The sequence below is a fragment of the Ovis canadensis genome, chromosome 21 (assembly GCF_042477335.2).
Source record: "Ovis canadensis isolate MfBH-ARS-UI-01 breed Bighorn chromosome 21, ARS-UI_OviCan_v2, whole genome shotgun sequence".
NCBI classification, from domain to species: Eukaryota; Metazoa; Chordata; class Mammalia; order Artiodactyla; family Bovidae; genus Ovis; species Ovis canadensis.
The window spans coordinates 64,747,750-64,763,398 of record NC_091265.1 but is presented as its reverse complement, the minus strand read 5'-3'; the positions used below and the strand labels follow the sequence as shown (position 1 = coordinate 64,763,398).

General features: G+C 51.9%; 1 protein-coding gene across 7 annotated transcripts in view; it reads right to left on the bottom strand.

The window, feature by feature from the left end:
- The window catches only part of LOC138426821 (tumor necrosis factor receptor superfamily member 26-like), a 36,961-nt gene extending 21,834 nt beyond the window's left edge, over positions 1-15,127 (bottom strand). For 2 of the 7 annotated variants that reach the window (XR_011251769.1, XR_011251770.1), the window contains exons 1-5: positions 14,994-15,111; positions 8,475-8,562; positions 7,595-7,723; positions 5,858-5,972; positions 4,359-4,432 (exon numbers count right to left, since the gene is read on the bottom strand). Coding sequence is in view for 2 of the 7 variants with exons in the window: in XM_069565723.1 (XP_069421824.1) it covers positions 4,359-4,432; positions 5,858-5,972; positions 7,595-7,723; positions 8,475-8,559 (403 nt within the window). In the remaining 5 variants the exon portion in view is untranslated. The other 5 variants (XR_011251771.1, XR_011251773.1, XR_011251772.1 and 2 more) reach the window with 5 other exon arrangements.
- Between the last annotated feature and the right edge of the window lie 522 nt (positions 15,128-15,649).

Here is a 15,649-nt window from a genome sequence, read left to right as displayed (position 1 = left end):
AAAAAACGATACAAACGAACTCACTTACAACACAGGAACAGACACACAATGAACTCATGGTTGCTGGGGGGGGGAAACAGAAGAGGAGGGATAGTTAGGGAGTCTGGGAGCAACGTGTGTACACTGCTATAATTTAAAATGGAACCAACAGGTCCCACTGAACAGCACAGAGAAATGTGCTCAGTATTACACAGCAGCCTGGATGGGAGGGGACTTTGGGAGAGAATCTGTTAGTCGCTGAGTCGTGTCCAACTTTTTGTGACCCCATGGACTGTAGCCCATCAGGCTCCTCTGCCCACAGAATTCTCCAGGCAAGGGTACTGGAGTGGGATGCCATTTCCTTCTCCATTGGGAGAGAATGGATGCATGTATATGTATAGCTGAGTCCCTTTGCGGTCCACCTGAAACTGTAATGCCGACAAAGGTCCGTCTAGTCAGAGCTGTGGCTTTTCCAGTGGTCAGGTACAGATGTGCGAGTTGGACAATAAAGAAAGCTGTGCACTGAAGAATTGATGCTTCTGAACTGTGCCGTTGGAGAAGACTCTTGAGAGTCCCCTGGTCTGAAAGGAGAGCCAACCAGTCCATCCTAAAGGAAATCAGTCCTGAATAGTCACTGGAAGGACTGATGCTGACGCTGAAGCTCCCAAAACTTTAGCCACCTGATGCGAAGAACTGACTCTGTAGAAAAGACCCTGATGCTGGGAAAGACTGAAGGCGGGAGGAGAAGGGGACAACAGAGGATGAGATGGTTGGATGGCATCACGGACTCAATGGACATGAGTTTGAGCAAGCTCTGGGAGATGGTGATGGACAGGGAAGCCTGGAGTGATGCAGTCCATGGGGTTGCAAAGAGTTGGACACAACTGAGCAACGGAACTGGCCTGAACATGATAATCGGCTATGCTCCAACACGGGTTCCCAGGTGACACAGAGGTAAGGAATCCACCTGCCAAAGTAAGAGATCTGGGTTCGATCCCTTGGTCGGGAAGATCCCAGGGAGAAGGAAATGGCAACCCACTCCAGTATTCTTGCCTGGGAAATCTCATGGACAGAGGAGCTTGGTGGACTGCAGTCCACGGGGTCGCACAGCACTGGAGATGACTTAGTAACTGAGCACGCACATGTGCATACGCCAACATTAAACGGAAAGTTACAGAAACAAACAAACGAGGAAGGATGACGAGGATGAGGCACACATATACTATGGAATGTTACTCAGCCACAGAAAGAACAAAGCAATGCCGTTTGCAGCAACACGGACAGATAGAGAGACTGTCATACTGAGTGACGTCAGTAAGAAAAAGACAGTTATATGCTATCACCTGAACGTGAAATCTAAACGATGGTTACAAATGAACTTATCTACAAAACAGAAGTAAAGTTACAAATGCAAAATCCAGCTGCTAGTTACCAGTATCTGTGTGTTTGTGTGGGCGTGTGTGTGTGTGGGGGGGGCAGGGATGAACTGGGGGATTGTGAATGACACACACACACTGGTATATGTAAAACAGATAACTAGTAAGGATCTACTTCGTAACACAGGGAACCCCACTCAGTACTCTGTAATGATCTATATGGGAAAATAAGCTAAAAAAGAGGGGATATAGGGTTTCGCTGGCAGTACACTGGGTAAGAATCAAGTCTGCTGACGAATGGGACGCAGGTTCCATCCCTGCTCCGGAAGATTCCACATGCCGTAGGCTAACTAAACCCGTGTATCACAACTTCTGAAGCCCGAGTGCCCTAGAGCCTGCACTCGGCAAGAAGAGACACTACTGCGAGGAAGCCCGCACACCACCTTTAGAGAGTAGCCCCGCTCTTTGCAACTAGAGAAAGTCCGCATGCAGCAAAGAAGACGCAGCACAGCCAGAAAAGTAAATAAACGATCTTTTTTAAAAAAGAGTCGATATATGTGTAACCGATTCACTTTGCTGTACCCCTGAAACTAACACAACACTCTAATTCAACTGTACTCCAATAAAAAGCAAAGCACTTTTCTGTTGTTCAAATCAGAGGGAAATTAAGGAGCTTGTTTTAAAATGTAAACGTATATGCTGAGTACAAGGACGGTCTGATGACCTTAGGGAAGGAGACAAGGGGGACTCTGGCTCCAAGGAGAAGGCCAGCGGGAAGGCGGCACGGACCCTGGAACAGAGACGCCCGGTGGCCACTGTGCTCACTACGACTCGGTATCACTCAGGGCGGGGAAGAGACTGGATTCAAAGCACGATGCGGTGTCGTCCGTGTGTGCAGTGGGAAAAACCCCTCACACCACACAGACACCACTGCGGTCCTGCACAGTGATAAAGAGAAGCTTCCGGCAGGTCATGAGACAGAACACCTTCTCCAGCTGAGCAAAGGTTTCTCCCTCAGGACAGGAAGAGCACCAACACTGGCGGAAAACAGCCACAAACCTGACCTTGTTAGAAGGAAGGACCTTTGTCCACAAGAGGCCCAGACACCCGACACAAAGAGCTTGTGTCCCACGTTTACAAATAATTATCAGTGTTTCCAGATAAGCATCAAAAATGAGAAAATAAAAACCCAGACAGCCAACATAAAAATGGGCAAGACTTCAGCAGAGACCTGGATGAACCCAGAGATGATCACACAAAGTGATGTCAGCGAGACAAATACCCCGTGAGACCACGTATCCAAGGAATCCAAAAGATGACACAAGTGAACTCACTCTGGAAACAAAGGCAGACCCACAGATTCAAACACAAACTTACGGTTACCAAAGAAGTGGTGGGAGAAGCATAAACTAGGAGTTAGAGATGAAGACACACACATCACCGTGTACAAAGCAGAACAGCGACAAGGTCCCACTGTGTAGCGTAAGGAACTGTATTTAGGATCCTGCGATAAGAACCATAGTGGAAAGGGATATGAAACAGGATATGTATGTGTATATTTATTGCTGTTGTTCAGTCGCTCAGTCGTGTCCAGTCTTCGGACCTGTGGACTGCAGCGCACCAGGCTTCCCTGTCCTTCACCATCTCCTGGAGCTTGCTCAAACTCGTGTCCGCCGAGTCAGTGATGCCATCCAGCCATCTCGTCCTCTGTCGACCCCTTGGTCTCCTGCCCTCAATCCTTCCCAGCATCAGGGTCTTTTCCAAGGAGTCAGGTTTTCTCATCAGGTGGCCAAAGTATTGGGGCTTCACCTTCAGCATCAGTCCTTCCAATGAATATTCAGGACTGATTTCCTTCAGGATTGACTGGTTGGATCTCCTTGCAGACCAGGGGACTCTCAAGAGTCTTCTCCAACACCACAGTTCAAAAGCATCAATTCTTCGGCTCAGCCTTCTTTTCGGTCTAACATTCACATCCATAAATGTCTATTAGAAAAACCACAGCTTTGACTATATATGTGTATACATATATTTATGGGGCTTCCCAGGTGGTGCTGAGTGAGTGGAAGTCGCTCGGTTGTGTCCAACTATGGACTGTAAACTCCATGGCATTCTCTAGGCCAGGATACTGGAGTCGGTAGCCCTTCCCTTCTCCAGCGGAGCTTCCTGACCCAGGAATGGAAGCGAGGTCCCCTGCATTGCAGGCGGATTCTTTACCAGCTGAGTCGTGAGGAAGCAGATGGCACTAGGGGTGAAGAACCCGCCTGCCAGTACAGGGGATGGAAGAGACGCGGGTCGTCCCTCGGTTGGGAAGAGGGCATGGCAACCCACTGCAATATTCTTGCCTGGGAGAATCCCATGGACAGAGTCGCCTGACAAGCCACAGTCCATGGGGTCGCAGAGCCGGACACGACTGAAGCGACTTAGCACACACACACGTACATGTCTGTGTGTGTGTATACCTGAACCACTTTACACCAGTGTAAATCACCAAGACTTCAATGTAAAAAAAGAAAAGGAAAACAGTCTTGCACAGATTTGCACAGATACTCAGTAGTCGAGCATCAACTCTGCTGGGGGCGTGCACCCAGCTCACATTCCTAAGTCCCATCTGAGGCCGCACCAAGCAGGGAAGCGGCCGGGTGCTGGGATGCCAGGAAGGACAGGTCTCACAGAGCGGTCAGTCCCTTCCACCTGCTACCTGGTCAGCCTGGTGGGCCCAGACTGAGCCCACACGCCCAGAACTCAAGGGACAAGGACAGGGAAGCCATAAGTGGTCCACAAGGATCCTGTTCACTCAAGACAGGAGTCTACGAACGATGACCCACGGCCCACAGCCCACTTTCATGAACAAAGTTTCCTGACACACAGCCAGCACCTCTGATCACAGCCTCTGGCTCCTTTCATTATAGCAGCAGAGATGAGTTCCGACAACAGGGACTTTGGGACCCTCAGAGCCTCAGCCTTTCGCCTTTACGGATTTAAGGGATGGAATCGGGCCCTTACCTGACTCTGGATTTAAGGCACAAATTGCATTGCTTGTGGCATTGCAGGGTTGAAGGGTGGCGCCGTCTCCACACCTGAGAGAATAAAGAAATTGTGAGCATCACTTCCCCTCGCTTGGGCCGGCCCAGAGAATCTTACTCACCACCCACCAGTCAGGGGTTAGAGGGACCAACCCAGCCTCCTCGGCAGGCCCATGAGAAGTGCGGCATGTGCCGGGATGTCTGGCCCACACTGGATCAATGAGAATAAAACTTAGGAATCTCTGATAGGTGGGGGAAGTGCCCCCGTCTCTGTCCCCGGATAGAGCTCTGTGTGTGGCCACGAGCACTGGACCTGCCGTGGCCGTACCTCTACCGGGAGGGAAAGCAGCCTGAGATGAAGCTCGTGGAGAAGGGGACAAGCCAGAGCTGATCAACCCAGACCTGGAGGCTGTCCTTGCTTTGGACCTGGCCGGTTCCTGAGCCAACAGTGCAAGCTGGTCTGAGTGGTATTTAAGAATCTACAAATGCAGGTGATTTTGCAAGTGGCTTTACCACTGTGAGAGTCTTCCTCAAAGTCTGCTCCAAATCTAAGCACACCGGGAACCACAGAATGCAACCGGATGTGGAAACAGGGTCTCTGCAGATGTAATCCTTTAGGAGGAGGTCACACCAGATCAGGGTGGGCCTCAGTCAGTGAGCAGCATCCTCACAAGAGGGAAGATGTATGCAGAGAGAGAGAAGCCACGTGAAGACGCTGAGAGAGCGCACGGGAGACCATCCCTGGAAGGCGGAAGCAGAGACTGAAGCGAAGCTTCCACAAGCCGAGGAGCCAAGGAGTGCCGGCAAAGCTGCGGAAGCGTGAGACTCCTCCCGAGAGCCCATGGAGGGAGCCTGGCCCTGCGGAAACCTTGATTCCGACTTCCGGTCTCCAGAACTGTGAAAGGATACATTTTTCTTGTTTTTCAAAAGCCTCCGGTCGCGGTGCTTTGCAACATCAGGGGCAGAAAACACTCACTGGCCATCCCCGCTGGGCCGGGCCAGGGGGCGGCCCCTGCCTACAGCTCCCCTCCCCCGGACGTCCCGCGGCTCCACCCTCTGTCCCGCCCTCCCCGCCTCCGCTCTAGGGCCCTGTCTCCTGCTGCCTCTCTGTCCCCCGGCGCCCATCACTGCACACGTGTTGGGGTGCTCTCCACCACTGCTGGGGCCCAGGCCTGCAATACGACCCCGCAGGCCACAGCGGGGCTCACAGTCACACATGAATGAGGGAATCAAAGGAGGGAGAAATGGGTGAGCAGTGACTCCAGTTCACCCCCACATGGAAACCTGCAGGTGACTCGTCTGCCTTAATCCTCAGGGCTCCTCAGTGGCGCTGGTGTTACCATTAGCCCCACTGCACAGATGGGAAAACAGAGGCTCCGGCCAGGGGGTGGCTGAGTGAGTGACCCACAACCAAACAGGTGAGGGGAGAAGAGAACGCCCGCCCAGGCCTGCTGGCCGGCTCCCAGCGCTGGGTGGCACCTTGTGCACCGGAAGCAGCTCTCTGTGCAGTCCTCGGAGTCACAGTAGAACTGGCCCGGCTGGCACTGGCACTCCTGGTCGCTGGTCGTGGAGCAGTGCTTCACCACTTCCTGATCTGCTGGGGGCGGGCCGAGGGTCAGTCACCGGGGCCTGGACTCTGTCCTGCCCCCCGGCCACGTCCAGGTCCAGTCACAGGCTCAGCACATGCACCCACCTCCAGACCTCCCCCCTGCCGTCTGGGTGTCTGAGGAGGAGCTGCGGGTGCCCCGGCAATCTGGGCTGGGGGCAGAGGGCCACCTGCTCAGATACACTCCAAATCAACCTGTCTGCTCGTTTCCCCAGGAAGATCACAACAGCCCTACTCGGTGTGGACCGAGAACGGTCTCTCCCAGCATCGCTGGGGGGTTTCGCCCTTCCAGCTGCTAAGGGCTGGGTCCTGGGGCCGCACCCACATCTCACGTCTATGCGGCTGTTTCCACAGGGCCAACTCTCTGCCCCCAGGTGAATGTCACTCTGCCTCACTGTCTCTGCTCAGAGCCGAATACGAGGGGCAGCTAGGGTGCTATCTTGCTTTTCATCTTCCAGGAAAGAAGGGAGCTGTTCCAGCAGGTGTGAGCACAGCAAGTACATGACAACTCCTGCTGCGGGGCTTTACCTTTTTATTTGATTTATGCGTTTGTTTCTGGCTAGGCGGCTCTTGCCCCCTGTATGCCCACTCTCTCTAGTTGTGGCGAGCGGGCGCTACTCTTTGTTGTGGCTTCTCATTGTGGTGACTTCTCTTCCTGCAGGGCATGGGCCTAGGGGGTGTGGGCACAGTGGTTGTGGCCCACGGGCAAAGCTGCTCTGTGGCACGCATGATCTTCGAAAAGCTGGGGATGAACCTGTGTGCCCTGCATCAGCAGGTCATTCTTAACCGCTGGACCGCCAGGGGATTCTCATATCTTTGCCTCTTAAAAATAAAAACTGTATCAGTTCAAAGTCTATGGCAAGATGAACTGATTTACACATTGATACACTGAAATTTTCACTGGGAATGCACAGAATCTAAGCACCATTCCAGGAAAACCTGAGCCTTATACAACACCAAATGAGTTCCCTGGTGGTCCAGTGGTTAAGACTGGAAGCTTTCACTTCCAGGGCCCAAGTTCAACTCCTGGTTGGGAACTAAGATGTTGCAAGCCACACAGCATGGCCCCAACGAAAGAAAAACAAAGCCCTGAGCCTTCTGGTTTACTGTATTGTGGTATTTCTCTCTGTATTTATATTTCATTAAAGGTGGTTTTTCACACATATATTTATACATGTTTTGCTAGATTTAGTCCAATTTTTTTTTTTTTTTTTTGCCAATGCAAGTGGTATTTTTAAATTACACTTCAAGGGTGGTGGAGGGGAGGCTGAAGAGGAAGGGGACATAAACATACACTTAGCTGATTCACATTTTTGTGCGGCAGAAACTAACACAACATTGCAAAGCAATTACACTCCAATTAAAGATCAATAAAATGGAAAATTACCTATTTAAACAGTCATCGATACCCAGAGATAGAAGAACTTCTGTGTACCGTACTGATGCTCAGCAAGTCTGAAAGCCTAATGACTTGCAGCTGCTTCTTTAGGCAACACACACGCTCCCTGATGATGGCTCCCGCCGCGCTCCTCTGGGACCACTCATTGCCCCTGGGGAGGTTCCCATGAGCTGGGTCAACAGGGCACGTGAGCCGGACTGCCGCCACTTACCCTCTCGGCACTGGGCACACGGCACGCATCGAGGCTCTTCACTGGGATGAGCTCTGAAAGTTCCAGACGGGCAAGGCGAGCAGGCTCCAATGTGGTGGTCCTGGTCTATGCATATGCTTACGTAGTAGCCTGCGTGAGACGGGACACAGAGGGGAGGTGGGCACCCCGCCCAGTCTCTAAGGCCTCAGCTGGAGGAGGTCTTGAGGCACCTGGAGACCAGACCCCCCGCACAGTACCCCCAACCCACCCCGGCCTCCTGGGAACAGCTGGTCTGATCCCAGGCCACAGGTGTCCGTCCCAGAGACCAGGGGCCCAAATCACCCCCCAGCTTTTACCGATGCCCTGCAGCACCTGGGCGCTGGAGCAAGGTCACAAGACTTCAAGTCAGACCAACGGCGTCCCTTTGTTCCCTACACGTGGTTCCTGCAGCTGTGCGTGTGAATGCAGAGACGTGTGTGTACGAATGTCTGTAGTGTGTGTACAGGTGGGTGGGCTGGAGAGTGTGGAGAGGGTACAGGGCTATGGGTCCAGGTACCAGGTGCTTGGGCTCTGAGCCACGGGCCCCTGGAAGGCACAGGTTCCTGGACGAGATACATGGTGTGTGCAGGTGCGTGCGGGGAGGGGGGATGCTCTTGGTGAGGGGACAGCTGCCCCTCACAGAGGGGGCAGGGAAGGGACTTCGCTGATCACATGGGCGTGTGTCTGTGTGTCTGGACGGGGTTCAGGGTGCTGGTGGCTGCCAAGGACAGACTCTCCCCTGCCCCAGACAGCCAGGTTCTCCCCGGAGGCTGCCCCCAGCTCTGCTCAAAGGGTCCCCGACCTCCCCTCTCCCAAGCAGGAAGTCTTCCCTGGAAAGCTCTGGAAATCGCCCCAGACTCACCAGGCGGGCAGACTCTGCTGCAGGAATCGTTGCCTAGGACCTCATATTCGCCTGGGTTACAAAAGGTCTTCTCCGTCGCCATCATCACCTTCAATGAGAGAGGGGACACGGGCATTTTCAGAAGATTTTTTCCCTCCTGATGGGAGCAAACACTGACACCCCTGAGCAGGGAGTGTCAGCTCCCCCGGGGTGCGGCTTCCCTCGGGAGGGGACGTCGGCGGGCAGGCTCGGGCCGGGGACTTTCCTCGGGCTCCCTGCTGCTCCACTCGTGGTACGGAGCAGGGCTGTGTGGGGAACACGCTCTTTCACCCCAAATGCGTGTGGATCTGTTGACACCTCCGTGGCTGACGTCTGTTCCCTGTGCCTGGTCAGAGGTAGACCCTTTGTGGTCGTGATCCTTTGGAGTTTCGTGAGTCTTTGATTTTCTTCTAGCATACAGTTCCTGTTCTCAGCAGCTGCACACAGACTTTGTCAAGAGAGGCCACTGTCCGTGTGCTGGGAACAGGGATCTGAGCGTCTGTGTCTGAATGCGCACACAGGAGCCCGTCAATTACAAGGTCCCAGGAACTGCACATCCGTACCGATCTCCTATCCTGCTCGACTTCTTGGCTTTGAGGTGTATTGAGCTCTCGTACCACGTCTATGGACTCCAGATTCCGTCGTGTGATCACATCATTCTCCGCTTTCTGTGTTCTGAGGAGCTCCTGTTCATATACGATTTCATGTTTGTTTCTGAAGGACAGTTCAGCCCCAATTGTTCGCTGAATTCTGTGTTTTTGAACTTGCCTACATGCTGAAATGTGTTCGTTACCACAACGTCGAGACCCCTGATGCCTTCCTGGACGTACACAGGAGGGCAAGAGTCCCTCCTCAACACATCCTGGAAACACAGGTCCAGTTGGGTCCACCCAGGTGCTGCTGCCTTCCTCTGCCAGCTCGCAGCGTAAAGTATAGCCTTTTTGCACCTGGTTTTCATGTCTTTGGTTGGTGATCTTGACATTTAAAATGGTCCCCTCGGGTCCAAAGGCTAAGACTTTGTGTTTCCACTACATGGGGGAGGGGGGGGTGCATGTACTATCCCTGGCTGAGGAACTAAGATCAAGCACGCCGTGTGGCTCGGCAACAAAGAAAGAAAAGCAAGGTCTCCTAGCCAGTCTCACCTGGTGTTCTGAAGGACAGAAGATGCGATGTGTCTACATTTGTAGAAAAAAGGCATCTTAAAGAAACTTCGTACAGGCAGGCCGTACAGTGCCACTGGCCGTGAGTTCCCAGTTAGTGAATTAAGTATATATTAAATCAGGTGTCTTTAAACAGAAACACATGTAAAGCAAGATTATATATTGACAGGTTGGGGGAGGACAAACAAATGGATGTGAGACTTGGACCATAAAGAATTGACGCTGTCTCACTGCAGGGCTGGAGAAGACTCTTGAGAAGCCCTTGGACAGGAAAGAGATAAACCAATCCATCCTACAGGAAATCAACCCTGACTATCCTTTGGAAGGACTGTTGTTGAAGCTGAAGCTCCAATACTTTGGCCCCCAGACGGGAAGGGCTGATTCACTGGAAAAGACCCTGATGTTGGGAAAGATGGAGGGCAGGAGGAGAAGGGGACGACAGAGGATGAGATGGTTGGATGGCATCACCGACTCAACGGACACGAGTTTGAGCAAGCTCAGGGAGATAGTGAAGGACAGGGAGGCCTGGTGTGCTGCAGTCCATGGGGTTGCAAAGACTTGGACACGACTTAGCGCCTGAACAACAACAATGAATGAAAATACTGAAGCCACAAGCAAGGGTGAGCGGATCAGTGGGTACAGGGGGAAGAAATGAATACGGGTGTTTCTTTTCATCTACAGTTTTACCTATAGATTTGTGTTTACAAGTTAAACAAAATGGGATAAATCCCTACAATGGACTATTATGGATGAGCCTTGAAAAACATGAATGGCTCTTGAAATCCTTATGCTAAGTAAAAGAAGTCAGTCATAAAGCTCGTGCATTATATGACTTCATTCGTATGAGACATTTAGAATAGGGAAACTAGAAACTAGAGACAGAGTAGACTGGCGGCTGCTTAGGGCGAGGGCAGAAGGGGAAATGTGCTTGTTCACTCAGTCGCGTGGGGCTCTCTGCGACCCCAAGGACTGTAGCCCGCCAGGCTCCTCCGTCCATGGGACTCTCCAGGCAAGAATGCTGGAGAGGGTTGCCATGGCCTTCTCCAGAGATCTTCCCAACCCAGGGATCGAACTGAGGTTTCCCTCATTGCAGGCAGATTCTTTACCTTTTGAGCCACCAGGGAAACAAAATGGGGAGACAGAGGTTGAGTAAAAAAAAGGGATTTCTTTTTGAGGGGAAAAATGTTCTAAAATAGACTGTGGTGATGGTTACACAGACCATGAAAATACTAACAACAAAAAAAGACCTATTTAAAGGGGTGAAATCATATGACGTGTGCATTACTTTTCACATACTTTCATCTCGCTAGTTACTTGGGGCCGCCTTGGGGCCTCCCTGCAGCACACGGGCTTTCTCCGGCCAGTGCACGCTCGTCCCGTTGCAGCAGCGTCTCTCCTTGCAGAGCACAGGCTCTGGAGCTCGGGCTCAGTAACGTGGCGCTCAGGCTGAGCTTCCCTGTGGCATGTGGAGCCTCCTGAGCTCAGGGATCGAACAGGCGTCCCCTGCATTGCAAGGTGGACCCTTAACCACTGCACCACCAGGGAAGCCCTGATATGTGAATTATTTCTCAAGAAAGCTGCTTTTTAAAAGTTAAATAGAAAAGGATAAAGAGAGGCTTAGGCAAGACTCCCACTCTACTCAAGGTCTTCAGTGGGACACTGGGAAAAATCTGAAGGTGGTCTGCAGATCCACCAACACCAGTTCCCCGCCCCCTCCCATTTTCAGCAAAAGTATCACAAGGCGCTCAAAGAAACAGAAAAGCATGGGCTATTCAGAGGAAAAAACAAACCTGATAGAAACCATTCCTGAACAAGACCAGACGGCAGAGTTACTAAGCAAAACTCTACAGCGACTGTCTTAAAGATGTTCAAGAGCTAAAGGAACAGGGACAAAGTCAGCGGAGTAATACAGGAACAAGGCAAGGAGATCAGTAAAGACAGAGGAAACTGGAAAGGAAGCTAACAAGAAAACTTGGAGTGAGACAGCGCAGCAGCTGAGACGGACAGTTCACTCCAAAGGATATGTGAGCAGGCAAAAGACAGGGTCAGAGAACATGAAGGCAAGACATTGGATAACCAAAAGAAATAAAGACTTAAAAACTAAACATCACTTAGAGTACTTGCAGCACCCTGTCGGGGGAGCCAACGTATGAGCTGTGAGGCCCCAGGAGGGAGAGGGAGGGAGAAGAAGTGGGCAGAGAGATTATTACAAGAAATAATGGCCTGCTGCTGCTGCTAAGTCACTTCTGTCGTGTTCGACTCTGTGCGACCCCATAGATGGCAGCCCACCAGGCTCCCCCGTCCCTGGGATTCTCCAAGCAAGAACACTGGAGTGGGTTGCCATTTCCTTCTCCAATGCAGGAAAGTGAAAAGTGAAAGTGAAGTCGCTCAGTTGTGTCTGACTCTTAGCGACCCCATGGACTGCAGCCTACCAGGCTCCTCCGTCCATAGCATTTTCCAGGCAAGAGTACTGGAGTGGGGTGCCATCGCCTTCTCCGAAATAAGGGCCTAAAACATCCTAAATTTGATATAGGATATAAATCTAAGAGGCTAATCAAACTCTCAGTAGGATGCATTCAAAGAGAGTCACATTGAAACATATAATCAAACTGTCCAAAGACAAAGAAAATTTTGAAATCAGCAAGACAGAAATGATAGGAATCTTCAATCAGATTACTAGATGTCCCATCAGACACCACGGATTCAAGGTGGCAATATGCTTGATACATTCAAGATGCTAAAAAAACGAAACAAAAACACTGTTCCCTGGAATTCTATGTCCAGCAATACTGGGAGTTTGCTGATATGCAGCCTGCCCTGGAAGAAATGCTAAAGTGAGTCTGGCTGAAACAAAAGGACACCACACAGTAAGTCAAGGCCACACGAAAAGAAAAAGGGTAAACAGCGAGATATTATGAAAGGCAGTGTTATAATATTGGTGGGTTCAACGTTTATTTCCCACACAATTTTTTTTTTGGTGACCCTCATCGTTCCCTGGTGTATGTGCAAGCCCAGCTCTCTGCAACCCTATGGACTGCAGCCCACCAGGCTCCTCTGTCCTTGGGATTTCCAGGCAAGAATACTGGAGCGGGTTGCTGTTTCCTCCTCCAAGGGTTCTTCCCGAGCCAGAGATCGAACCCAAGTCATCTCCGGCACTGGCAGGCAGATTCTTTACCACTGAGACACCTGGGAAGCCCCACTCTCCTACACATTTTAAAGGCAAATGCATAAAACAATTATTCGTCTGTTTTATGCACAGAACATAAATATGTCATTTTGTGACATTAAAAAATTGTTAGCAATCAAAAATAAATTTAGCAAAATTACAGGGTACAAGACCAACACAAGAGATTAAATGCATTTTAATACACTGACAGGGAACAATTAAGAGAAATGAAGAAACTTAACCCATTTCCTATAGCATGAAAATAAATAAAACGGTGAAAAGTGAACAGAAGCAAGGTGAGAGATGGAAACAGAGAAGGACAGACAGTCCTTCAAGAAACCGTGAAGAAGTGTAAGGACGCCCTGTGCTCAGTGGCTGGAAGACTCCACACTGTGTAGATGTCAGCACCATGCCGCCTGACTGACAGATTCAACAGAATCCCTTTCAAAATCCCAATGAATGTTTTTTGCACAAAGGAAAATCCACACAGAAATTCATACAGAGTCTTAAGGGACCCACAGTAGCCAAAAGGGTCTTGAAAAAAAAGAAAGTTAGAGAACTTAGACTTCTTGATTTTGAAACTTACTGCAAAGATACAATAATCCAAACAGTTAGCTAGTTGCTAAGTCGTGTCCGACTCCGTGACCCCATGGACTGTAGCCCACCAGGCTCCTCTGTCCATGGGATTTACCAGGCAAGGATACTGGAGTGGGTTTCCATTTAGATACTTGCATAAGACAAATATCTGGAATAGAACAGAGTCCGAAACAAGCCCTCACATATGTGGTCAAGTGATTTTTGACAAGAGTGCCAAGAACATTTCATGGGGAAAGAAGTCTTTAGAGGAAATGGTATTGAGAAAACCAGACACCTGTGTGCAAACAAATGGAGTTAGACCCTTGTTATTGTTCAGTTGCTCAGTCAGGTCCGACTCTCTGTGACCCCATGGACTGCAGCAAGCCAGGCTTCCCTGTCCTTCACCATCTTCTGGAGCTTGCTCAAATTCATGTCCATTGAGTCAGTGATGCGACCCCATGGACTATACAGCCCATGGAATTCTCCAACCCAGAATACTGGAGTGGGTAGTCTTTCCCTTCTCCAGGGGATCCTCCCAACTCAAGAATCAAACCCAGGTCTCCCACACTGCAGGCAGATTCTTTACCAGCTGAGTCACAAGGGGAGCACAATCAAACATAAAATTTTTAAACAAAAGATCTCACTATAAAAACTGCTGGAAGAAAACCTAGGAGAAAACAGGAAGCACAGTCATAGAGGACAAACTGATCAACTGGGTTTCATCAAAACAGAAAATTTCTACAGAAGATACGGTTAGGAGAATGACGAGACCAGCCACAAATTCGGACAAAACCTTCAAAAAGGGTATATCTGATCAAAGCTTTATATCCAAAGCACATGAAGAGTACTTAAAACTGAACAATCAGGAAAAAAAAAAAAAACTTAAGAAAATGAGCAAAAGATTAAAACAGATACTTCACCAAGAAAGATTTATCACTGGCCAATGGGCAGAAGAAAAGGCACCGAAGCATCTCCCCTGGGGCCAGAGCACAATGGAGTCGGCAAAAGACGCAAGCTAGAGCTTTTAAACTTCTGCTCCCTGTGCAGAGGTCCTGACTAGTCTGGTTTCCGCTGCCTCAACGCCGTTCCACCGCAAACCATGCGCTCACCTCCGCCGGGCTTCCCCCCGCCCCCCCCCCCCACCAGCGCTCCCTTCTCCTCCAGCGCCCCCCGTTCCCCTCTCCGCCGGGCTTCCCCGCAGCGCCCCCTTCTCCAGCGCCCCCGTTCCCCTCTCGCGGGTCTCCTCCGCGCCCGTTCGTCCCCCACCGCCCCGCGCCCATTCGCCGGCCCCCACCCCGCCCCGCCGTTTCTCCGCCAGCGCCCTCAGCGCTCCCCGGCAGGCAGAGCGGGTACAGCAGGCTGCACCCGGCATGGGGCTAAGGATGGGGAAGATTCCCCGCTAGGCATCTGGGTGCGGGGTGTTACCGGTTTCCCTTCTGATGAAACTCACGCTTCATCCAAGTTTTTCCTCTAGGGTCCCCCTACCAGTGCCAGCCTCACTGGGGCGCGCGCCCCGGCACAGCGTCCTCCCCGGATCCGCGGGTCCTCCCGCCCCGAGCCCAGCAGCCCAGGCCCCGGGCCCCGCCCTTGCCGTCCCACCTGATTCGTGAGCAGTATCAATAACACCACAGCGTGCACGAGCTAGAAGAACACACCGCGCATCCAGACCTCGGCAACGCTGCCGAGGACCGTGCGGCGACCCATTTAAGGCAGACCTGAGCACCGCCCCCTCCGGAGCGTGACGCCGCCGCCGCCCAATCGCGAGCGGGCTTCCGGTTCGCGGAGTCCTGGAGAACCGCCCTTTCTGCTTCTCGCGAAGCCCTGCCAAAGCGACGCGGGGGTGGGATGAGGGGCGCCGGGGTGGGATGAGGGGCGCCGGGGTTGGGCGAAGGACTGTCAAGTACATCGGCCTGCGCTTCCCTGACCGCGCCGCCAGCCCCCTTTTGCACGCCCCGGGGGCCCAGGCCCCAGCCCTAAGCCCAGCCCAGGAGGTCCCCGCGGCGCGCGCGCCCTCGGGCCCAGATGCCCCAGCGGCTCTGGCGAGGGATCGGAAGCTGCTGCAAACGTCGCTTCTGTCTCCCCTCCCTCCTCGACCCCCGATCCTCTGAGCTGCTGGTTAGAGCCACGTGCGTGGGATGTCCTGCAATGGATGAGAGGATTCAAGGGGGTGAGAGAGACCCTTCCTTCCTGCGGAGAGCAGGATAGAGCCTACCACATCAACAGGGGGCTTCAGGCCCCTTCACTCCTGCACCTCC